Genomic DNA, 24909 nt, shown 5'->3' with positions numbered 1-24909 from the left:
TTTTTTTTTTTTTTTTTTTTGAGACAGGGCCTCACTGTGTAGCTCTGGCTGTCCTGAAATTGACTATGTAGACCTGAGATCCACCTGCCTCTGCCTCCTAAGTGCTGGGGTTAAAGGTGTGTGCCACTATGCCCGGCTTCAAGGTGCTATTCTAAGGTGGACCCTGTGGTTAGTATGTGTGCGACCTTGCCCCCGAACAAGTCTCCAGACTGTTAAGAACCCAGTGTCAACTGAGTCTCTGCCTGAAACCACTTCAAAACCTTGGCTTAGGAAGGCACAGACAGTATTAGAGTGTAAAGTGGGTGAAGCCAGCTGGCAACTTCTGTTAACCATACCCTCTGGGCTGGAGGTTTCCTGGAGGCTATTCCTGATGATTTTGTGGACTTCCACTTCCATTGGGTTGTTGTTGTTGTTGTTGTTTTTAATATTTTTACACTATTTTTAATCTTGTGTATATGGTGTTTTGCCTGCATGTATGCCTGTGTACTGTGTTCATGCAGTGCCCATGTGGGCCCAAAGAGGACGGACGTTGTATCACCTTGGAATTGGAGTGGAGGTAGTTATTAACTGTCATGGGGGTGCTGGCCCCTCTAGAAGGGCAGTCAGTGCTCTTAACTGCTAAGCCATATCTCCAGCTCCTCCATTGCTTTTAAAAACAATTTGTATGTTGTTATCAAGCACAAAAATATTTGGAATATTCTTTCTCTCTCTTCTGTGTATGTCCGGCTGGCCGGTCATCCTCCGCCTGTCCATCTGTCTGTGTGTGTGTGTGTGTGTGCATGCATGTGTCTGCCTGCGTGCGTGCGTGTGTGTATGTCCCTCCTTTGAACACAGTCTTGCTATATAGCCTAGGCTGGTTTTGAACTTGTCATCCTTTGCCTCCCGAGTTCTTGAATTATAGGTATATATGACTGTGTACAGTGTTTATTTTGTGTTGTGTGAGAAAGCAAAGATTTGTGGCTTGTCAGCATTTACGTTTGATGAAGTTGAGAGTGATTCTATGTGTTAGAATCCTTTAAGCTAGTCAGTTGCTGCCGGCTCATTCTTTAGCACAGTACTCAGGAGACAGGCTTTCAGCAGGCTCCCTGAGGTTCATCTTGTTACAGAGGGCTTCACTGAAGTCCCAGGGACTTAGGACTGGGTAGCTAAGACATCAGACCTGGTGGTAGGAGAGGTAAACAGTAGACAGGACTCAGGGCCCAGCCCAGCCCGTTCCCAACTTAACAGTCCACTGTTTGTTTTCTGTGGCAGCTGTTTGGCCCTGGGTCACAGTTAACAGGTTATTGTGGGGCTTGGGGAGAGAGCTCAGTTGATGAAGTGTTTGTCACACAAGCAAGCAGACCTGAGTTTGATGCTCAGAACCCATGTTTGGTTGTTTGTTTTTAAAGCTAAGAGTGGTGGTACATACTTATAATCCTAGCACTAGGGAGGTAAAGACAGGCCGATCCCTGGGGCTCACTGACCAGCCAGTCTAGCGACTGGGAGACCCTGTTTTAAAAGAATAAACAGTGTGGATGGCTCTTGGAACAAATTCTGAGGTTGTCTTCTAGGCCCTGCACACACACACGAACACATCAAGTTACTTAGCACTAGGTACTGTTCTTCATATATTTTAGTGGTCTAATCCTCACATAGTAAAGAGGTGGAGGAAATGGGAAAGATGGCAGAGCCACAACACAAAGCTGGGTGCTTTTTTAAAAGTTTCATTTGTAGTATGTGTATGGATATTTTGACTACATGCATGTCTGTGCACCAGGTATGTGCCTGGTGGCTGCAGAGGCCAGAAGGAAGCATCGGATCCCCTGGGACTGCAGTTAAGAGACAGTTGTGAGCTACCATATGGGTGCTGGGAATTGAACCCCGGTCCTTTGCAAGAGCAACCAGTGCTCTTAACTGCCAAGCCATCCTTCCATCATTCTTTCTTTTTCTTCCTTTCTTCCTTCCCCCTCTCCCCTACCAACCCTCTTCTTTCTCATTCTGTAGTGCTGAGAAACAAATTAAGGGTCTTGTGCATGCTAGGAAAGCAGGCTAACATCCTCCAAACAGAGCCAATGCTTTTAATCCCTCTCTGTTCTTCCTCCTAATTGACATGGGGTCATACATACTTAATCTCTTATTCTAGCTTTCTGGTTATACCCTGTATTGATCTATATTAATATGGTTAGTTTTGTTCTGTTTTTTATAAACTGTGATATGTGTGTGTGTGTGTGTGTGTGTGTGTGTGTGTGTGTGTGTGTACCCACAGAAGCCAGAGGTGCTGGGTTCCCCTGGAGCAGGTGGTTATGAGCTGCTGGGAACTGAACTCAGGTTCTCTTGTAAGAACAGTATATGCTCTTAACTGCAGAGCGGTCATCCCCAGCCCCTGGAAGGTTAGTTTTGTTAACCTGACACAACCTGAAATTACCTGGGAAGGGAGTTTCATTGAAGGATCGTCTAGACTGGGTTGGCCTGTGAACATGCCTTTGAGGGGCTTATCTTGAGTATGTTCACTGAGGTGGGAAGACATGTCCACTGTGGGTGACACCATCCCCTAGGCAGAGGACCCTGAACTGTATGAGAAGCAGCAAGCCGAGCAGCAGCATGCTTGCATCCCTCCTTCCTTCTGCTTTACTGTTGATTCTGTGTGACCAACTTCCTCAAGTTCCTGTGACTTTCTGCCCTGAGGAACTAACCTGGAATTAGGAGCAAATAACCCCCTTTTCCCTTAAATTGCTTTTGTCAGGGTATTTGTCATAGCCACAGGACAATATAGCAGGATAATTGATCCACCCCTCTCCAGTTCATTCTCCCCAGAGCAGCCTGAGTGATGCTGAAATATGTGAGAGTTCTGTTTGGAAGCTTCCAGTGGCTCCGGGGCCTCTTAGGATAAAGACCTACAGTCTGGCACGGTAACTTGCACTTAATAATTCTAGCACCAGAGAGTCTGATGCAGGAGGATTGCCATCAGTTCAAGGCCAGCCTGTGCCACGCTGTGAGACTCTGTCTCAACCTCATCATACCTTTCAGAAGGAAGGACAAAGTCCTTTCCTCTGTCTCCTCTCACCTCAGCTCAGCCCCACTTGTCAGCCACTCTGGTCTTTCAGGTCCCCAGATTGATGGTGTTGTCTCCTGCTCTGGGGACTTTGCTGCCCCTGCTGCTGTGTGGACAGCCTCTCACCAACTTTCCTCTGCTCCTCTTCCTCCTCTGTCACCTGACTCCTGTTCATCTTTCAGGCCATCATTACATGTCTCTCCCGTGGGGAAATCCCCCCACTGAGACTATTGAGGCCCAGCTGGTACCTCCCATGTTTCCTGTAGCTTCCCCTCACAGCACTTGCCACAGGCTGTGACCTGTGGGGTCATTCGATTACCTTTTGCCTCTAGCCCGGGACTGCAGCTGCCTTGGTGGGGAGTTTTGTCTTGACAACAGGTCAAGCATGTTACCTAGTGTTAGTAGGTTTTCAAATGAATGCTGAGAGTATACATCCATAGTGAGTGTGGAATTTCCACAGCTGTGCTTGGCCGTGGAAGCGCTCTTGTCTGCATTGGGATTTATAGCATCGACAGATATCTCATTTAAAGGTTGAGAAAAGAGGCCATAAGCCTTAGACTGCAGATGTTTAGCATGGTGGCCGTGGGTACAGCCCTATCCACATAGACCTGTTTATGCACAGGATGGCTCTGTCTCAGGCCGAGGAAAGGGCACCCCTCTCGATTGCCCACTTTCCTAGGACTTGATCAGTCCCACCCAGGGCGGATGAAAAAGGAGTGTGATTCTACAAACTAGTCCTCCAGCCTCAGAGCTGGGAGACGGCTTGCATGCTCAGTCAGCATCTTCTCTTGCCCTTCGCTGCAGCTTCAGTGTTACTTCGTCCTCCTCCCTCCCTCCGTGGTCATCACTGAAGGTGAGGGTTTGCTGTGTGGCCCAGCCTGTATCAAAGTGTGATCCTCCTCCATCGGCCTCCCAAGTGCTGGGGTTGCAGATGGCCCCAGCACTGTTAACCCTCTTCGGAGAAGCCTTTCTCCATGTGGTGATGGGCACTTCTTTTTATGTGAAGTACCAGAGACTCAATTCCAAAGAGAAAGAGTGAAGGAGAATCGTGAGCGGAGCCCATAACTTCTTTATAGGCAGATAGCTGCTTATAGACCCAGCTCTTCAGAGACAGGGGGTCCTGGGTTCGGAGCCAGCCCGAGCTATTGATAAGACCCTGTCTCAAAAATTGTAAGTATTAAGCCGGGCGGTGGTGGCACACTTGTTTAATCCCAGCACTCAGGAGGCAGAGGCAGGTGGATCTCTATGAGTTCAGGCTAGCCTGGTCTACAGAGTAAGTTCCAGGATAGTCAGGACTACACAGACAAACTGTGTCTTGAAAAACCAATAACTAACTAACTAACTAAAGTAACTAACTAACAAACTAACTAAAAGTAGTTTTAACTGGGCAAGATACCAGCCAAGTTATACCATGCAGCTTTGGGAAGGTCCAGAGTAGCTGGGCTTCGGGAACTCCCGCATTGCCCACCGCCAGGCCTCGCCCCTTCTGTTTGTGCCCTCTCATTCCCTCAAGATAGGAAACCTGACTATCAGCAGCCTCAGGAACTTGCTTCTGTTTATTTCCTAGACCTGAAGAAGAATCTTTCGACCACTCAGCAATGGTCAACATGGTCATGTGCCATAGGCAGAGTCTTTAGGGCGATGTAGAGATGTAGCTCAGTGGTAGTTTGCTTGGCATGTGCAAGGCCGTGGTTTCTGTCTTCAGTAACACCCCTGCATCAACACCTTTTCCCTAAAAACACACCCTCACTGTAGCATCTTTAGAGGCTCACGCTTACATTTTAGACCACGAATGTAGATGGGGAATTATGCATTCCTCCAGTGGGGTGTCAGGAAGATTGTCCAAGTTTTACTCTTGGTGATTCCTTGGAGGAGTCCTAAGAAGGAAGGGTCACCAAGGAAATGCTCGGCTGCTCTGGTTTATGTGTGTATGTAAGAGAGACTTGCCACCTAAGATGGAAACTTCCAGATGCCACCAGTACCACCTTCCCCTCCTGCACTAACTCTTAATTTTTAGTTTAACAGAGCCTAGGGTTAGATTTCTCAGTCTCCTTGCTGTTACCTGGCCAAGCGATGACATTGTAGACATTGGGATATGAGCGAGCATACTGTGCCTGTGTGGAATGCAGTACCTCTGGAGGTAGGTGGTGCCCTTGCCTCATCTGTGGAGTGTAGATGATGGCTGCCTCATACGGAGACAGGCTGAAGGGAAGGTGATGGAGGAACAGCTGGGAGCACGGAGCTGCTGGTCGGCAGAGACCTGTGTGAGGAGAATGAGCGTCCTCATGGTTAAGCCTGCTCCTCTCGTGGTTTGTGTTTGGTTTGGCTAGGATAAGGGTATACTTAGTCCTAGACCGTTGAGCTGCAGGTGGGAACCAGTTGGTCATAGCGATGGGGAAATCTGTTGGCAGCTGACGGAAGCCCCTGCCACCTGTGAATCAGCATCCACTGCTTGCTTGTCTCACTTCACTGCTCCAGGGGATGCTGGGGTTTTGCTTTTCCTGACTGGCTTTCCTCAGATGTGCCATTCCAGAGCATTTCCGTCCTTTTTACACCCCTAGATCAGGAATCTGAACCTGAGTAAATTGTTACCCCTGGCCAGGCCCTCCACACTCTACTACCCTGCCATCATATCAAGAGGCTTCTAGCTGAAGAGATGACTCAGTGGTTAAAAGCACTGACTGCTTTGCAGAGGAGCTGGGTTCAATTCCTAGCACCCACATGGCAGCTCACAACCATAACCCCAGTTCTCGGGTGAGGGGGATCCCCTGCCCCTTCTGGCCTCTTCATACACAGACATCCATATATGTATAATAATCAAATTTTGCGGAGGGTCATAATGCACACCTTTAATCCCAGCTCTCAGGAGGCAGAGGCAGGCAGACATCTCGTGAGTTTGAGGCCAGCCTGATCCACATAGCAAGTCCAGGCCAGCCAACGCTACATAGACTGTCTCAAGATAAAAAAGCAAAAACGCTTCCATAGGTTTTGGCCAATAGAGGTTATTCAGCATATACTATGGGCTGGAGCGGTGATTCTCAACCTGTGGGTCATGACCCCTTTAGGGGTTGCATATCAGATATTTACATTATGATTAATAACAGTAGCAAAAATTGTGACACGGCAATGAAAATAATTTTATGGTTGGGGGAGTCATCAGAACATGAGGAACTGTACTAAAGGGTCGCACCATTGAGACCCACTGGGCTGGAGTATCTGGGATTTCTGGGATGTATGTGCCTATATGATCATGTCTAATTTCAGCCAGTCAAAGTAGATATTAACTTGGGCAGGGAGGGTCTTCCAGTCACTCTGCTATGCTAGGAGCTGACATGAGCCTGGACCTGAGATCCAGGGCTCTCTGGGTGAGCTGTGCAGGAACAGAGCATGGAACATTGCTCAGTTTTGAATGTTTACTAATAAACACCTAGTTTGTAGCGCTCAGGAGGCTGGGGCAGGAGGCCTGAGAGTTTAAAGCCAGCCTGGGTTCCACATTTAAGACAGTTTCAATCCAAAAAACAAAATAGTTTGATATAAGAAGCAGTTCAATTGTACAGTAAATACTGCCTGTATGCCTGCCATGCCTTGTCAAGCTTGTGTGTGTGTGTGTGTGTGTTGTGTGTGTGTGTCTGTCTGTCTGTCTGTCTGTCAGTCTGCCTCCAAGCGCCAGTCAGCCCAGAAGAAATCCGTGCATGGATTCAGGTGCCACTGATCCACACTCGGCAGTTCAGGATGCTTATCTCTTTAAGTTCTTGGCCTGAGGTAGGTGGGGCACTGGGCAGTGTCCTGGGGTCAGAGTCTGACCTCTAGCAGACGGAAGGTAACTGAGGGCTCTATTGGGACCTGTGACAAGGTTGAGGACCAGGGTAGCAGATAACAGATTTAGTTGGGAGGGCTAGCAAGGCTGAGTCTGTCCTTAGCTGCCACCTCCTCCCCAGAGTTCCCAGAGACTGGTCCACTTCACCGGCTTGGGCTGCATCTTTTATTTCCCACCATAGCCTCTGGAGCATCGCGTTCTCCAGCTCGAGGTTGCACGGCTTGAGTGCACCTCTGGGCTCAGCACTTGCCATCCTTCTTGATCTGGATGTCCTGTTGGGTTTTTCTAGAATCAAAGAAGATAAGGATGAGGCCATTAACTGTAGGAACTAAAAGGATGATTCAAAAGCCAGGCCCAGGCCATCCTCCCTGCTGAGCCCTTCCTGGAAATGTCCAGATGCAGAGCAGGTGTATGTGTGGAGGGGGGTGAGCACATCCCCCACAAACTGACGCTCTTACACATACCCTGAGAACTTTTAGCTTCTTGGGGTTTCAGCTCTCACTGCTTGCTGATGGCTGCCAAATCTTTGTCCTGCCTGTTTTTGCACCTATTCCGATGACCCCACCAAGATAAACCAGAGACCAGCTGTCCACAAACACCCTGCCTCCCAGATACACCAGAGACCAGCTGTCCACAAACACCCTGCCTCCCAGATACACCAGAGACCAGCTGTCCACAAACACCCTGCCTCCCAAAGCTGCCCTTCTAGCTCCCATCCTAGCAAATGGTGCCACTAGCCACCCAAGGCCATACGTAAATAAGTTACTAGGCCTGGAACTACAGGGCCAGAATCCCTTACTCAGGAGGCTGGGCAAAGGATTCTAACATGAAGGCTTCCCTGAGCTTTATAAAATGAGCTCAAAGCCTGTGCAACCTAACAGGGCCCTGTTTCAAAATAAAGGTGGAGCTGTGTTCAGTCACTAGTACTCAAAACAAAACCATGGATTCCTTGAGCTCATGAGTTCAAGACCAATCTGGGCAACATAGCTAGACCCTGTTTCAGAAAGAGGAAAGGAAGGGAGGAAGGGCGGTTGTTCTTACGCCCTTTCTCCCCTCCCCCTTCACCCCCGGTCAGACTGAGCCTGTCAGATCTACCCCAATGTACCTCCTCCTCATGAATCTCGATCATGACCCTTTTCACAGCCAGGGCTCTACCTTCTTACATTTCCTCCGATACAGACTTTCACATCTGCCTAGACAGCTTGGCATTGCCCAAGATTTCTCCTCGTGATCTCACTGGGCCCTCAGGCTGATAACTGTACTGGTGAGAAAACTGAGACCAAGTAGGTGATCAAGGTCGTGGTCTAGCCCCGACTCATCTCCTTAATCACCCCTCCTCCATTTCACATTTTAGTATGTCCAACTTTCTGTATTTCTTTAAGCACAAACTAATTTTCCTTTATAGGCCTATCCAAATTCCCTTTGTCCTCTCGGACTTATCTTTCCTTTTTTCTAGATGATTTCTACTCTACCTCCTCTAGTCTCCCCGGCCCTGCTCCTGTGCGCTCCATCTGAGTCTTGAGCTGCTCTGCTGTTGGCTGGCTATTGGCTTGGCTTCTCTCTCTTAGCCTGACTCCACTGAGACTAGAGGAGCTCTTGGGGACTAGCCATAGTAAGTGCTCAGTAAATAACAGTTGGCTAGAGGAATGAAAGATCAGGTGAGATTGTCTGACCACTCAGGGTTTCTGCCCCTCCTCCACATCTGTCAGGCTCTGGCCTTTGACCTGGAGTCCTGTGCTTCCTTTGAGTTACATTTAGCTCATTTTGCAAGGCAAAGGTTTGAGGACTCTTCTCTTGGCCAAGTCTGTGTGTGTGTGTGACAGGTGAGCTGAAGCCCTGTTCCCTTCAGGCGTGCATGTACCAGAGAGGGGGCCACCCAAGCAAGTTGCATGGGGAGGGGACTTACATCCGGGTCACGCAGAGATGGCATTCATTTCTATATGTCACCCCATCCGTGCCGCAGATCGGTTTAGGTGTCTGGGGACACTTTGGAGACTCTGCCATGTGCTCACAGATGGGCTGTGGGAAAAAAACAAACAGAAGTATTGGGGGAATTCAGAGGCAGTGGTCGGGCCCAGGGGCTCTGCTTGGAACATGCAATCAACTACTCAGGACTCCATGGTGTGTTTGCCTGTGTGTGTGCATGTGGCTGGATGTGTACATAAGTTGGAGCCTATGTCTGTTGAGCCCTGGTTTGTGACATCCTGCCTATTCTTGTGTGTGTGTGTGTGTGTGTGTGTGTGGTGTGTGTGTATGTGTGTAGGAAGTTTGTGTCCTTAAGCGCCTGAGGACTGGTTTATATATTCTTCAGTAGATGTAACAAGAAATACTGCTGGTGGTCCAATTGTGAGTCCAGTAAACAGCCATCCATCATTCCTAGGGAATGTCTCACACCATAGGGGCTCCTGTACTTATACCAAGGCCAATATGGTCTTTTTTTGTGTACCTGGGAGGGGGCTACATGTATGAATGTATGCAGAGGCCATTGAACATTGGATGTTGTTCCATAGGACCCATTTCTCTTATTTATTTGGGACAGGTTCTCTCATGACCTAGAACTCACCAAGGAGGCCAGGCCAGCTGTCCAGCAAGCCCTAGGGATGTTCCTATCTCTGCTTCACAAGTGCTAGGATTGTATGGGTGCCGGGGATCGAACCTGGGTCTTGGCATTTGCAAGGCAAGCAGTTACTGACTGAGCTCTCCCACCCCTTACGTGGTCGTCAAGCCCTTGGAAGGCTGGAGAAATGGCGCAAGGCTTACAGTTTAATTAGTCTCGGACTGGAAGGTTCTCGGGCTGAGAGAGAACTGGCAAGACTGGGGTTGGACCTGGGTGAAGGAGGTGCTGAGGGGGCAGTGTGGGGGCAGTAAACATCGTGCTCTACACTGGGCACGGTGGAGGCAGGGGAGCAGAAGCTCACGTAGATCAGCGCAGCCAGATACAAGCCAGCCTGTGCTACACGAGGCCCAACGGAACAGAATGGGACAGCTGAAGTCTACACCCTGAAGACCCCAGTTCAGCCACTGAGTAAACTTAGGTGGGCTTGTTCCATGCTCAGGGCCTCAGTTTCCTCCTCAGTGAAAATGGTCGGTAATGGTGTTCTTCTCAACACGGGAGTAGCTGACGTCATGTATACAAAGTATTTGGCTCTGTGGCATGAAGTAAGTGGGGCTGGGTTCTGAGGGGCTAATGAATAGGGAAGAAGCTGCTTGGGGAGGTGGCTCTGAGGACCCCAGGTGGAGTCAGGCAGGGCAGCCTGGTGTTTGCTGGAGTGAAGAGGTTGATGAGACGTGTTTCAGAAAGGTCAACATGCTCCACAGATCCCCCTCAGTGTGCTGGGTCACCTCCAGCCTGGAACCTCTGGCCTGTCTTGTCCTCACACAGTGCAGCAGGTGCAGTGTCCTACTGTGCTGGGTGGGGAGTGCCCACTGAGGAAAGGACCTTGGAGACCAGATTTGGGGCAGAGCCTGGGGGCTGAGGTCAGGCTCGGAACTTGGGCCTGCTCAGTCCGGAGGAGGTATCCTGAGGAAAATGCAGGTTCAGGAGGCCATCTTGGCCACCATTGAAGGGAGGCTGTGTAGAGTGGATGAGCAGACTCCTGCAGAGGAATGGCCTTACCATTTTCGGGGAAATTATCCTCTGTGCTCCCACCTGCACCCCTGAAACACAAAACAAGCTGCTGTCAGCGCTGGCTGCCAGGTCAGGGTCTGAGGACCCCTCCTCCCATCCTGGGGCACCCGGCCCAGTCACTGCCAATCTGGATTTCTTGAGGACAGGTAGTGAGTCATAAATGGTGTGGTTGCCAGAAGGCTGACATCATGCTGGGTTACATGAATAAAGACAGAATTAGGGGGTGACAACCCAACCCGCTTCTAATTACTCAGATCCCAGTGGAATGTTTGTGTTCCATCAAATAATAATATGAAGAAATGAGCAGTTAGCGTCGATGTGCCAGACCTTGAGACGCGGTTCTTGGTGCTCTCTACACCCTCACCACCCTAACAGAAGGAGAGTGCAGGTAGTAAATGCGGTAGCTGCTGCCCAGAGCCCAGCGCAGGACTGAGGTATCAGCCCCAGCTGCCGGAGTGCTGGCTCTTCACAACCAGTCCCTTAGGAATCACCCTTGGGGGCTGGAGCTGCCTCAGCCAGCCTTGCCTCCCGTGCCACGGACATCCCCTAACAATGGTGTGGCTGCAAGGGCTCAGCTCTCATGCCACCCCGCTCCCCAGCTTCCTGCAGGGCCACGGGTTACACTCAGCCAGCTTCCTTGCTCCTATGGGTAGCACTCCCACACTTCCCAGTGAAGGCGTGCATGCAGACTCCGGGCTGTCTGCTAGAACATTTGACTGGCCTACGAAAGGCTCGGAGCTCGAATGACGTGGCTGGGTAAGGCAGAGCTAGGATTTACATACAGGTTGGCCACCCCAAGTCCGACTCCCAGTCGCAGCCCTCAAGGTTTGCCTGAGTTACTTGTAGGACATGAGCAAAGCGGTGTGACCGTGGGCATGGCCGGTGGGCATGGGAACTGGAGCCACGGTTAAGGCACAGGGCGGGAAGGAGTGGTTCTGAGGGCTGGAGAAGGTGCCTCTGAAGGGCTGGCAGGGCCTGGTGGAGAGATGGACCCTTCCCACGCTCACTCAGAGGAGCCTGTCAGTGCAAGAGGCTGCAGGGAGGGGGACTATATGATTCTGTATGGAGCAGAAAGCTGTGGAACCAAAAAGGGACCCGTCTCTAGCTCCTGAGTTCCACATCTACTGCAAAGTCTTTTCTTGGAGATTTCCCAGAGAGAGAGAAAAGGGGCTAAAACCGAGTCACCTCTAGTGTGTTCTGCCAGTCTGGCACTGGAGGATCAAACTAAATCTAACCTTGTCACCACAGTGCTCTATGCCATCCCTGTCATAACTAAGAATGACCTAAGTGTCCTCCCACAGGAGAGCAGAAAAAGTGTGAAACTTGTATACAGTGGAGCATTACTCAGCAAGAAAACAAGCACACCCAAGGGGCAGATCAGGAGGATTACCACAAGTCTGAGATCAGCCTGACCTCCGTGAGTCCCATGTCATCCTGACTGCAGAGGACCTGTCTCGAACAACACACAAATACACAGCAGAAAAGCAACGAATGCCTGTGGTGTGTGTGTGTTAATTACTTTTTGTTGCTGTGATAAAACATCATGACCAAAAGCAACTTCTAAAAGAATTTATTTTGTCTTATGGTTCCAATAGGCTAAGAGTCCATCATGGTCAGGAAACATGGCAGCCATCTGTACGCATGGGGGCTGGAGCAGAAGCCAAGAGCTCACATCCTCAACCACAGGAACAAAGACTGTAAACACTCAAACTCACCCCTACCAAGGCTCCACCTCACAAAGGTTCCACAACCTTCCCAAACAGCACCCTGGGTGGGGAGCAGTGTTCAAATGCCTGAGCTTGTGGGGGACATCCCCGTTCAAACCACCATAGTGAGAATACCTGTAATCCCAGTACTCAAAGAGGCTGAGGCAGGGGATCAGGAATTTGAGGGCAGCCTAGAATACATAAAGAGGCCCTGTCTGACAAATCAGAAAACAGGGCTGGAGAGACGGCTCGGAGCATATACTACTCTAGCAAAGGACCTGAGTTCTGGTCCCGGCACCCGTGTTGAACATCTCACAACTGCCTGGAACTCCAGCTCCAGGGGATTCAGTACCCTTTTCTGGCCTCTCCAGGAACCTACACTCACATTTACCTACCCCCCAAACAAACACACATGCATATACATAATTTTTTAAAAAAAGGAAATCTTTTTAAAGCTGGTAACAGGAAACAATGAAAGCACCTGATAGACACGTTGAGGCTGAACTGCAAAAATACTTAGCTGAGCAAAGGAACAGGTGCAAAAGACTCCACGGATGCCTAGAACAGATCTGCCATGCAGAGATCTCTGTGATGCGGAGAAGGCAGGTCAGAGTGACAGGTGTGTGTGATTGCCTCTGAGCACTGAGCAGTACTGCTGTCTCTGAGACAAGAAAGGGCCAGGATGGACTACAGGAGAGACATTTCTGTATCTTGTTTGTTTGGTTGTTGAGACAAGGTCTTGCTAGGTAGCCTTGACTGGCCTAGAACTTGCCATGTAGATCGGTCTGGCCGCAAACTCATGTTCACCTGCTTCTACCTCAAGTCCCAGGATTACAGGAGTGTACCACCTCACCCAGCTGCGTTCTGTATCTTGATAGGGGTTTGGGACACAGGTGTGTGCACTGTCACAGCTCATCCATAAGATTTACTGAGTAGTGCTCGCTTCAGCAGCACGTATACTAAAATTGGAACGATACAGAGAAGATTAGCATGGCCCCTGCGCAAGGATGACACGCAAATTCATGAAGCGGTCCATATTTTTAAGCTGAACAGAGGTGCCGCCTCGAGATTTGTCAAAAAACGTGCTCTGGGAACCAAAACGGAAAAACACACCAAACGTTGCTAATAAAGGAAAGAGTAAACATTAAAAAAAAAAAAAAAAAAGATTTACTGAGTAAAAATACTATATGTTTCATGGCCTTATAGAAAAGCATTTACAAAGGCTGAGTGTGATGGTAGAGGCCTGTAACCCCAGCACTTAGGAGGTTGAGGCAGAAGGATCAAAAGTTCAAGGTCAGACTGAACCATATAACAAAACAAAAACTCCAAACACTGAAAAGGCAGAGCGACCTTCCCTGGCTCCCATCACTGTCCACTCTCCCTCCGGACCAGCATTCCATAGCCATATGTGTGAACTGACACCAGCCTCACTCCTTACTACCTAATACATCCTCCATGGCCCCAGGACCCAAAGGTTCTTGGCGGCTCGCTATCCTGCAACAGGGGCTTTGGACTCCTGCAGATCTGCTGTCTGAGATGTCCCACTGTCCTCCAGTGAAGTCACACCATCCTTCCAAGGCTCAGAAGCTTTCCCTATTGTCCCCTACAGTTCACTGAGAAGACCTGGATTTGAGCTCGTCACAAAGCCAAGTGCTGTCCCCCTGGGTCACCCTGCCTCCCTATGAACCCAAGCTTCCTGGGGCTCCCGAGGCACCTCACCAGTGCCCCAACCAGTGAATTGAGCACTGAAGGGTGCTGCAGGGAAGGAGAGCACAGAACCCTACAGGGTCATTTCTTCCTGGGGTTGTGAAAACGTTGGGTTTAACCCCAGGCATCTCGTGCCCTTCACCCAGGTGCATCCTTCTTCATTCAACTAAGGCTGGAATCTGAAGTGGATACAAGGACCTTCAAGGCAGGCTGCTTAATGTTCCCAATGGAGCGGTCTTGGGGAATGGGGAACAGGTGTGGGGGTGGGGTGGGGGTAGATTAGGCAGCCTGTGCCTGACCAGAGCCTGCAGGGCTATTCCTCACCAACCCAGCTGCCAGGTCTGTGACTAACATGAGGTAATGGGCATGGAGCCAATGGCCCTGAGGTCCTGCCAGGTCCTGCTTTATAATGTTATAACTCTTCTAGTGAGTCCCAAGGGGTCTCTCGGTTTCTCTGTTCTGTTTATTCTGAACATATAAACTAGAGCATTCTTTCAAGGCCTGACTCCACTCCCAAATATGGCACTGGCTCCCAATTCACTCAGAGGAAAAGGTTCTTACATGAACTCCTGAAACTGCCTAACATGCTTCCCAGCTGCTCCGCTCTTCTCCCTCCTCTCCTCCGCTCCTCTCCTCCCCTCCTCTCCCTCTCTCCTCCCCTCCTCTCCCTTCCTCTCGTCTCCCCTCCTCTTTCCCCTTCATTCTGTACCACGCTCTTCTCTCCCTCCATCCACGCAGCACCTCAAACATTCCAGACATGCTTCTACATTAGGGCCCTTGTATTGACTGTTCCCTCCATCGGAACATTCTTGTCCAAAATATCTTCACTCCCCTACCTTCTTCAAGCTTTCCTCAAACCTGACCCTCCCTAAGAGACCTCCTCTGATTTAAAACTGCAGCTCCCTCCCAACCCCCATCACCCAGCCCCATATTTCTTAGCCTTTATCATGTTCTTATATACTATTTATTGTCTGTTCCCCTCCTCAATCCCACTAGGCTTAAGCTCTGTTGGGATGGTACTTTTTCTTGTTTTGGTCCCTCATACGTTAAAGGCCCGGAAAAGTACCTCTAACAGTAGCTGTGGAGCTGCTGAATGCTCCAGGCCTGAGGAAGCTCACCTCTGGTCCACCCAAGGGCCCCCACCATATGCTTAAATGGTTGTCCTGGGCCCCAGACTACACCTTGTCAAAGCAGAACCGGAACCTGAGGGCCCAGGCCAAGTCTCTCAGCACTCACCACCCCACAGCCGGCCTGAGGCCTGACTGTCCCTGTCTCCCCAGCCGCCAGCCCATAATTGCTCAATGCTTCTTTGAACTGGAAGAGCACCCGACTTGGCAGTTTTTGTCCAGAGTCAGGCCTGAACCTGTTTGTTTTCTCTCAGTCCATGCTTTGCCCACTGTAGTAGATGAATGCGGAAGGAAGAACTATGCCCAGGCCCCACAGGAAGCTCCAGATCTTGCCTCTGTCCTCACACCCAAGCTCACCTACTAGGATCAAGCCTCAGGGAAACCAAGTTCTGCCCACTCACCCCTGTCCATGGCAAGGAAGGCAGCCAAGGTCAGGGTGACCATCCACAGGTGCAGAGCCATGCTGCTTGTGAGGTTAGGTATGACCTCAGCCAACGGTGGCCTGGGCCAAGAGTGAGGTTGGGGCCTATTTATTGCGCTGATCTCCACCCTTATCTTATCTGGGGCCAGTTGGCAGCCAGAGTGTCACCCCAAGTTAATCTCTTCATCCTGACACCTGGAAAAGGCTCACTCAAGGCACGATGCCGACTTTGTGGTGATCCGCGTTGGGGCCAGGGCTAGGGCTAGGGCTGGGCAAGTTTCCAGAGCGAGCAAAGGTTTGGACGGTTTGCAAAGCTGACTCCGTTTATCGATTAAAGCAAGGGCAAGGAATGGAAGTGGAGAGAAACACAGCACAGAGCAGAGGTGGGGCGTTGAGAAGCAAGTGGGGGGCAGCTGGAGGCAGGGGACCGGGAAGGGAGTCGCTGGTGGCTTTGCCGGTGCCACCTCTGCCAAATCCGTGACTCCAGGAAAGCCGCTGTCCTTATTTGGCCCTCAGTTGCGTGTTTATTTGGTGCTGGTGCTGAGGACTGAAGTTTGTGTCTCGTGAGTGCTGGGCAAATGCTTTTCTGCCAATAGATCCCCAGCCCTCTTTCCCCCTTTGAGACAGGGTCCCCCTTAGCTGCTTAGTCTGGCCTCGAGCTTACTCTGTAGACCAGGCAAGCCTTGAATTTCCTGCCTCATTCTTCCAAAATGTACCACCAGGCCTGCCCAAGTGGGTCTCAGTTTACCCATACACAAAACAAAGATCATAGTTCTGGCTCTACCTATATCCCAGGGCTGCATTGAGGACAGTGTTGGTGACATCATACAGGAACGTGAAGTGTGGAATAAGGTAAATGTACATAGAACTGATTTTGAAAACTTTTTAAAGAAATGTTAAGAAGATGTGTTTCTATTTTATGCATGCGAGTGTTTTGCCTGTGTATATGTGTGCACCATGTGTATGTTTGGTGCCCTCAGAGATCAGTACAGGGTGTTGAAGCCTGGTGGCGGTGGCGCACGCCTTTAGTCCCAGCACTCAGGAGGCAGAGGCAGGGGGATCTCCGAGTTTGAGGCCAGCCTGGGCTACAGAGCAAGTTCCAGGACAGTCAGGCTACACAGAGAAAAACCAAAACCAAACCAAACCAACAAAAAAGAGGATGTTGGATCCCCTGGAGCTGGAGTTAAGGGTGGTTCTGAAACACTATGTGGGTGCTGGGACCCACACCCAGGTCCTCTGCAAGAGCAACAAGTGCTCTTAACCATGGATCCATCTCCCCAGCCCCTAAAATTTACTTTTATTTTGTTTTCTAATGTTTAAAATGTTTTTCTTTTAGGCATGTGTGTCTGTGCGTGGGTGTGTGGGTGTGTGCATGTATGAGTGTAGGTGTCTGTGGAGCGCAGAAGAGGGCATCCGATCCCCTAGAGCTGGAGTTACAGATGACTGAGCCATTTGATATGGGTGCTGGGGACTGAACTTGGGTTCGCCGCAAAAGCAGTATATGCTCTTAACTAATGAGCCCTCTATATCCACCCCCTTTTTTGGGTACCACAAAGTGGATACAACTATCGGACAATATATATTTTTTTAATTACAGCATCCCGGGCTGGAGAGACGGATCAGTGGTTAGTAACACTTACTGCTTTTGCAGAGGACTTGGACTCAGTTCCCAGAACCCACATGGTGGTTCACAACCGTCTATAATTCTAGTACCAGGGTGTCTGAAGCTCTCTTCTGATTTCCTCAAACACCAGACAGACATGCACATGGTGCACATACACATTTTCAGGCAAAACATTCATACACATAAGATAAATAAATCTAAAAAAAAAAAAAAAGAAATTACATCATATTTCACATATTCTATGGCTTAGCTCCATATCCTGCAGCCTCCTCTCAATAAAACATAGTAAGAGAGACATGCCACCCTGGCTGCAGTGGCACATGCCTGCAATCTCAGCACTTAGGAGACTGGGCAGGAGGATTGCTGCCAGCTGTTCAAGAGCAGCCGGCACTGCAACTGAGGCCCTGTCTCAGAGATCAAAAACACTGTTGAGCTACAGGTCAACGGGGGCCGTAGCCCACGCCTGACAGTACCCGGGGATCATGGAAAGGAAGAAGGAGAGAACAGATTCCATCGAGCTGCCCTCCGGCCCCCATACATACACCACAGCACAAGCACATGTACACACATGCACACAAAAATAAACAGACAAACAAATAAATAAGTGTCAAACCCCCCAAATTCAGCAAACAGAAAACTCTGTAATGCTTTTCAGGTCCTTGGTGCCCATTTACATTTTCACAGGAAACAGACAAGATTCCTTCCAAGAAGAGCAGTGCCTAGAGCCCTCATGCCTATATAACATATATAAATGAGTAATTTGCTTGTCTGCTTCCAAATAATTTCTGATTTATTAAAAATAACAATTATATCTACAAACAGTTTTCTCAAATGAAGTTAGACCAAGGTTTGTAAGCTCTCCCTGCAGATTACTTTTCCCTGGGGAGGGAATTTAAAAGCACAGGGACTAACCAGGAGTGGTGGCGCAAGCCTGTAATACCGGCTGCTTTGTGAGGCTGGAGTGAGAGGGGGCAAGTTTGAGGTCAGCCTGGCACTTTAGTAAGACAGTGTCTCGGGACTCCAGACGGGCTGGTGATGTGTCTCTGTTGGCAGGGTGTTTGCCTCGTAAGCAGGACGTCCTGGCTCTGCTCCCCAGCACCCCTTCAGACAGGTGTGGTGATGATCATCTGCAACCCCAGCACTTGGGAGGCAGAGGCAGGAGGATCAGAGGTTCAGCATCATCCTCAGCCACACAGAGAGTCTGAGCCAGCCTGGGATACATGAGACCCTGTCACAAAAAATTATTATTACTGTTATTATTTGGTTATTCTTGACAGGATTTCTCTGTATTATAGTCCTAGCTGCCCTGAAACTCGCATTATAAACCAGGCTGGCCTTGAACTCCCAGAGATCTGACTGCCTCTGCCTCCTGAGTCCTGGGATCAAAGATGTGTGCCACCACCACTTGGCTACATTTTTTTTTAAAGGCTGGGTTATTGGTAGAGTACTTGTCTAGCATGAATGATTTCTGGGATTTGATCCCCTCAACACTAAATTAAACACATACACACATACAAATAAATAAAAACAAAGCATGCCTTTTTTTTTTTTTTTCCGAGACAAGGTTTCTCTGTGTAATAGTCCTGGCTGTCCTGGATCTCACTTTGTAGACCAGGCTGGCCTCGAACTCACAGAGATCCACCTGCCTCTGCCTCCCGAGCACTGGGATTAAGGCGTGAGCCACCACCGCCTGGCTAGCACTGCCTTTTTTGTTGTTCACTGTGAAAGAGTTACTTATTTTGAAAGATTCCAAGCCTCAGAAAAGCTGTAAGACTAGTATAATGAGGCTGGGCAGTGGTGGCGCAGGTTTTTAATCCCAGCACCTGGGAGGCAGAGCCAGGCGGATCTCTGTGAGTTCGAGGCCAGCCTGGTCTACAGAGTGAGTTCCAGGAAAGGCTCCAAAGCTACACAGAGAAACCCTGTCTCGGAAAAAAAAACAACAACAACAACAACAACAAAAAAAAACTATTAAAAAATGGTGTAATGAATCAATAGGAAGGTTCCTTGGGTGTCATCGGGCAGTGAGCAGATGCCTCTACAGACCAGATTGTGGTAGAGCCCTACCTGATGTTCCCCCTGGTCCTTGATTCAGGTTCAAAATCCTGCCCCTCTTTAGGGACCTGCATAGGTCCAGGGATGCCTCTGAGGCAGGTGGCAGATGCCCTTCCACTGTTGAGCCAAGCGGATACTTAAAGACGATTTCCTGTTGTAAAGCAAGGCCCTTGATAGAGGAGACTCAAAACAGTCCTCCAAGTCAGGTCACCCACCTTCCACTCAGGATTTCCCCCAGCAGCTCCAACCAGGAAGCCACCGACCCTGCGGTGATGGGAAGGGAGCTCATTACCTACCGCGCTCATCATTGGAAGGTTTTGAACAGAGCTCTTTGCCCAAGAGATCTGCTGCCCTGAGGCTCCTTGGGGGCCTCAGCTTTGACTCTGGCCTCAATCCATCTAAATGAGTCTCATTCACTAATGCATAACCCCTCCATTAATATGTGCTTAAGGAGCAGCTAAGTGCCGAGCTCAAGGCTGAAAGCATCAATACATTAGGGAATAGCTGCAGCAGACCCTTCCAGGCCCAGGAAGCTTGTGGTGCTGTGGGGTGGCAGGTTCTAGCCGTAACGGTACTGTCTTGTTGCGACCACCAGCGCGACACAAAGACACTAATTATGAAAGCTCGGCCTTTAGTTTAGGCTTGTCTCAACTAGCTCTTATAACTTAAATTAGCCCATTTATATTAACCTATGTTCTGTCACGTGGCCTTACCTTTCTTACATCTTGTACCTCCTGTTTCCTCTCCATCTGGCCAATGACTCCGCCTTTCTCTTCAGAGTCCTCTCTACTGCCGGAAGTCCTGCTTAACCTCTTTCTGCCTAGTTATTGGCTGTTTAGCTCTTTATTAAACCCGTCAGAAGGCACCTTGCCAAAGACACATCTTTATCGTGTAGACGAATATTCCACAACATCTAACCAAGCAGTAGACCTGCATGGTCATCATCACAGTACATCCTGTAAATGAGACATCCTTGGAGTCAGAGGAGAGACACTAAAATGGGCCTGTCTATGGGGATGGCCTGAGAAAGCCTGGGGGTAAGGCAGACTGTAATTTACTGGAACGGTGCTATGGACAGAGGAAATGACGTGAGAGACCCGAGGCTGGCTTGTTATAAACAAAGAATAGGAAAGCCATAGGCAGGTGGTGGAGTGGGGGTGGGGATGGGGTGGGCGGGGCGGGGAGGTAAGGTCAGTGAGCTGGGGAGGTGCATGGGATGAGCCTGGGCTACTCCCTGGAGTCCAATCCACCTCGATCTCTGCTGCCCACCCCATGCTCCAGTAACGTCCAACAATGGGATCTCAGGAGCTAACCTTGAGCCTTGTTTGCGCGCGCGCCCCACGTCCTGGAACACTATGTGAGTGCCCTCTGCCCCTGGAGTGACTCCCCAGCCCTGCACGATGTGTGTTCCTGGCTTACATTGAGTCTCCCCTCCCTCTGCCCACTCTCCACTGCCGTCCTAGCCCTTCGGAGCAAGCCCTAGAAGCTCTTCTGAAACCTTCTCTAACTGCTTCTTGTCAACCTGGCATTGCCGTCACTGGCCACCCCCACCCCCCAACCCCCATGCCCTGCTCCCATGGTTCCATCTCCCTCATGCTCTGATGATGTTGGATCATCTGCTTGGCTGACAGCTATGAGACTCCTGAGACAGAGGGTGATACTTTATCTGCCCTAACTCTGGCACACAGTAGGTGCTCAATTAACATCGAGTGATTGACCCAAGAGAAAGCAGAAGGCAGAGACTCCATGGTAGATATGATGCCAACTCAGAGAAAAAAAAGGATCTGAAGTGGGGGGGGGCAGCAAATGTTGTCCCTGCTGATACTCCAATACTTTTGGGTTCCCTAAGATAGCCAGACACAGGGGCATGACCTGGGTCCGAGTGTCTTCTGTGTCTTTAGCAAAGGCTAAGACTGCTTTCCTGAAGCTTGAGCCAAGTTCTCCTACCCCTACCCCTCCTTTGGCTGCTCTGGGATGCACAGAGGGACAAACAGACAGTTCTGGATCAGGAGTGAGTGAGGCAGACTGGTCAACAAACATTAACTAAGCGTCTCTCATGTTCTATGCAGTTTTTGAATCACAGGGACTCAGCTAGAGGTGCAATAAAGTCCCTGGTATAAGGCACTTGGGTCTATGGGGTAGACAGAGATCAAAGACTGCAGCAGTAAACACACGGCATGCTGTGGAGGAGAAAAACCAGGTGGTGTAAGGCCAAGTGACGGAGGGTGAAGGCTGCTCTTTTAGACAGAGCACGTGAGCAGAGAGTGAACAAACCTTGCAGATCCGAGGGAAGAACTTTCCAAGCAGAGGGATGGAAGTGCAAAGGCCCTGTGGTGGGACCAAGCTCAGCAGTCTCAAAAAAAGTAAATACCAGGAAGTCCATTACAGCCGGGAGGAGAGAAATAAGAAAATAACCTGTAGGAGATGGGTGCCAGACCACACTCAAGTCGCAGCCAGCCGCCAGTCCTTGGGTGAGCTTGAGTGCCTGCCGCCTCCTCTTTGGACCTGTGCGTGTCCACTCGTCTAAGATGTGGGTTTGGGCTGGGGAGATGCTCCGAGGTGAAGGGCGGGTACTGCTCTTGTACAACTGCCTGGAACTCCAGCTCCGAGGCCCATGTCACCCTCTTCTGGCCTCTGAAAGCTTTACACTCACGTGCAAATACTGCCCCAACACATACACATAACTAAAAATAAAATCTTTTAAAAAATAGGTAGGGCTGAAAATACACACTGCTCGCAGGCTAACTCCCGGAAGGCTGTGAGGGCCCTGGAGAGAAGACCGTGAGATGGGATAGGGGCAGCCATCATGACACCAGGGAAGAGAACTGAGCAGGGATTCCTGGAAGGAGAGAGGCCAAGGCCTATACAGGTTCTGGGATCGACACAATTAGAATAGAGAAGCTTGAACCCGGGCACCAGCGGGAATGCTGGCCATTTCTTCATCTGCCCTGCTAGGCTAAAGGCCAAGACGTGGGTTGTGGGTTTTGGCTAGGCCAACACTCCTAGCCTCACCAGGGCCTTCATGCCATCTACTCAGCCTGGGACTAGGCTAGCTCTCCCAGGAGTACTGCCACTCATCAACACCAGTAGCATCACACCCATGAAGTCTGAGTCACAAGTCCAGTGCATGGGTGGAGGGAACAGGATCTTGTTGGCTTGGGATGGATTAACTGAGCTCCAGCAGGCTTCGGGCCTGCCAGATGGCATGGTCAACATGGCCAGCTTGTCTCTGGACCGCTCTCCCTGGCCTCTGGCCCATATCCTCCTCCACCCTTCCTGAAGTCTAAAGAGCCTTCACCTGCCCACGTACCTGCTCTGAGCAGCCTAGGGCTCAGCATCCACTCAAATGGACATCTACCCAGACTGCTCAGACTTACAGGTAGACAGTACCACCATGATCCTGGTACTCAAGGCAGAGCTGGGCTTCTCCCTGAGCATCTTTCTCACCTCAAGGAATTAGGCCTGTCTTATGCCATCACCTCCTCTACATGTCTTTTTGTTTGGCCTCTGGAACCTGTCCTCCGTTATTTAGGTTATTTCTCTACCTCCAGGTTCAGTTCATCTATTTTGTAACCCCCTTGTTTCTAGAGCAGTGGTCTCCTCCTCTTCTTCCTCTCCCTCTTCCTCTCCTTCCTCCTCCTCAGGCAGTGAGTAAATCTGGTCCTTGCACATGCTGAGTACACACGTTACCACTCAGCTGCACCCTTAGGTCCAGAGAGATCTCTCTAAAACTCAAAAGTGGCCATGTCTTATCTGTGTTTAATATTGTTCCATTATAATTAACCAATCCAAATAGAATTATTTAGGGCCGGGCGGTGGTGGTGCATGCCTTTAATCCCAGCACTCGGGAGGCAGAGGCAGGTGGATCTCTGCAAGTTCGAGGCCAGCCTGGGCTACAGAGTGAGTTCCAGGAAAGGCGCAAAGCTACACAGAGAAACCCTGTCTCAAAAACCAAAGAGAGAGAGAGAGAGAGAGAGAGAGAGAGAGAGAGAGAGAGAGAGAGAGAGAGAGAGAATTATTTAATCATCATTGACTCAAAAATGAGAACCAAATTCTTCAGTATTACCTACAAGTTCTTCGGTAAGTGGACAGCTGATGGATCCTCTGACCTCAGTTCTCAGACCCTGGACACTCAGTCAGCAGACAGGCCACCTTCAGGCTTCCTGTGGATATATCTTTTTGTGTATGTGCTTCTCCCTCTGTTATACTCAGAATCACCTTGATTTTCTTTCCAGCCCACCCCAATCTGGGTGCCATCTGCCCAGATATCTATCCCCAAGCTACCTACAATGCTCGTGACGCTGTCTTGATTGTGTGACCGTCATAATTCCTGAGAGAGACAGGGATGTCCAGTTCACCTCATGTTCCCAATGAGAGTTCTGCATAAGCTCTGGCACGTCATGTTCTTGTTAACTCTGTGAAGGTGTCTGGCATTGGGTGAAACCTCGAGGCAGTGAGAGACCTAGTTCCTGAGTCTTGGTCTGCTGGTCCAGTGGCTTCAGAGGCTCTCAGGGCTGAACATTGGCCATGCTGAGTCGTGTGCATACAGGTAAGAAGGAGGTGGTGCTATATTCTAAGGAGCACACACTTTCTCTTGTTCTTGGCCAACTTGTCTGGGCACCCACGAACCCAACATCTCCCCCAAAACCTATATGTGGTTCTCCAAATGCTACCCCGAGACCATCTCCTGGGTCACCACAGACAGCAGTTTCAGGGACCTCTCTTCTCTGCTGGTGCATGGAGGGAGTTCTGCTTTGACACCACTAAGGTGGAAGAACTGTCGTCCAGTTCTTGCCTTCAGAAAGACCTGTGTGAGAGCCCCGGTGTTCTGGATCGTGCCCCACCTGAACAACTCCGTTCACAGGCTAGCTAGAGGACCGAATCCTCTGAGCACGTACACAGAGAAGTTTAGAACAGAGCGTCACAGGGTCAACTTCCTTTCTTTCCACGGTGTTGAAAATCTTGGTATACATTTTTAAAAGAGTTACTCGGTGGCTGGAAAGATGGTTCAGCAATTAAGTGCATACTTCTCTTGCACAGGACCCAAGCTCAACTCCTAACACTCACGTTCGTGGCTTACAATTGCCTGTAACTCCAGCTTCAGAGCTCCTCTCTTGGCCTTCTCAAGCACTTCACTCACCTGCGTGCACACACACACACACACACACACACACAAACACACACACACACAGAGTTAAAAATAAAAATAGGCTGGGCAGGGCTGGAGGGATGGCTCAGTGGTTAAGAGCATGAGTTGTTCTTGCAGAGGTCCTGGGTTCAGTTACCTGCACCATGCTGCCTCACAACTACCTGTAACTCCAGTTTTGGGAGATCTGACACCCTTTTCTGGCTTCCATGGGCACCAGGCACACATGTTGTACTTAGATAAACATGTAGGCAAAACACTCATACACATAAAAGAAAATAAATCTAAAAGATTAAAAAAAAAAATGGGCCGGACATGGTGGTTTACACTTTTAATCCCAGTGCTCTGGAGGCAGAGGCAGGCAGATCTCTGTGACTTTGAGGCTAGCCTGGTCTACATAGTTAGTTCTAGGTCAGCTAGGGCTACATAGTAAGAAACTGTCTTATAAATAAATAAATAATCTTACAAAATATTTAGTGTGTATGTGTGTGTGTGTGTGTGTGTGTGTGTGTGTGTGTGTATCTGTGATTGCATGTGCTTGTGCATGGGGGAAGTGCATGCTCACGCCTATGCAGGAGAGGAGACTGTTGTGCCCAGATCGTAACCCCCAGAGAGACCACCAAGGACGAGCATACCAGAATACAAAAGCA

At 49.8% G+C, this 24909-nt stretch overlaps 1 protein-coding gene and 1 non-coding gene across 2 annotated transcripts; one reads left to right on the top strand and one right to left on the bottom strand.

The window, feature by feature from the left end:
- Nucleotides 1-6144: 6144 nt before the first annotated feature.
- On the bottom strand, nt 6145-15733 carry Spink4 (serine peptidase inhibitor Kazal type 4). The gene is made up of 4 exons (XM_028884052.2): nt 15418-15733; nt 10465-10505; nt 8755-8867; nt 6145-7133 (listed from the first exon to the last, which is right to left on the bottom strand). The coding sequence occupies exons 1-4, from the start codon at nt 15476-15478 to the stop codon at nt 7088-7090; spliced, it is 261 nt and encodes an 86-aa protein (XP_028739885.1). The 5' UTR covers nt 15479-15733; the 3' UTR covers nt 6145-7087.
- LOC114703301 lies at nt 13118-13224 on the top strand. The gene has a single exon (XR_003736120.1). It is a non-coding gene; the product is annotated as a U6 spliceosomal RNA (small nuclear RNA).
- Nucleotides 15734-24909: the final 9176 nt, after the last annotated feature.

Source organism: Peromyscus leucopus, chromosome 2 (assembly GCF_004664715.2).
Source record: "Peromyscus leucopus breed LL Stock chromosome 2, UCI_PerLeu_2.1, whole genome shotgun sequence".
NCBI classification, from domain to species: Eukaryota; Metazoa; Chordata; class Mammalia; order Rodentia; family Cricetidae; genus Peromyscus; species Peromyscus leucopus.
Note: the sequence above shows the minus strand (reverse complement) of the source record. Positions and strands in the feature narration are given on the sequence as shown.

Bases quoted from the DNA above. Each gene is read 5' to 3' on its own strand.
- Spink4 (XM_028884052.2), bottom strand. From the start codon at position 15,478: ATGGCTCTGCACCTGTGGATGGTCACCCTGACCTTGGCTGCCTTCCTT. The intron at 10,506-15,417 runs GTGAGTGGGCAG...TTTGTGTTTCAG, and splicing joins CTTCCTTGCCATGGACAGGG to GGGTGCAGGTGGGAGCACAG. The intron at 7,134-8,754 runs GTAAGTCCCCTC...CTTTGATTCTAG, and splicing joins CATCTCTGCGTGACCCGGAT to AAAAACCCAACAGGACATCC.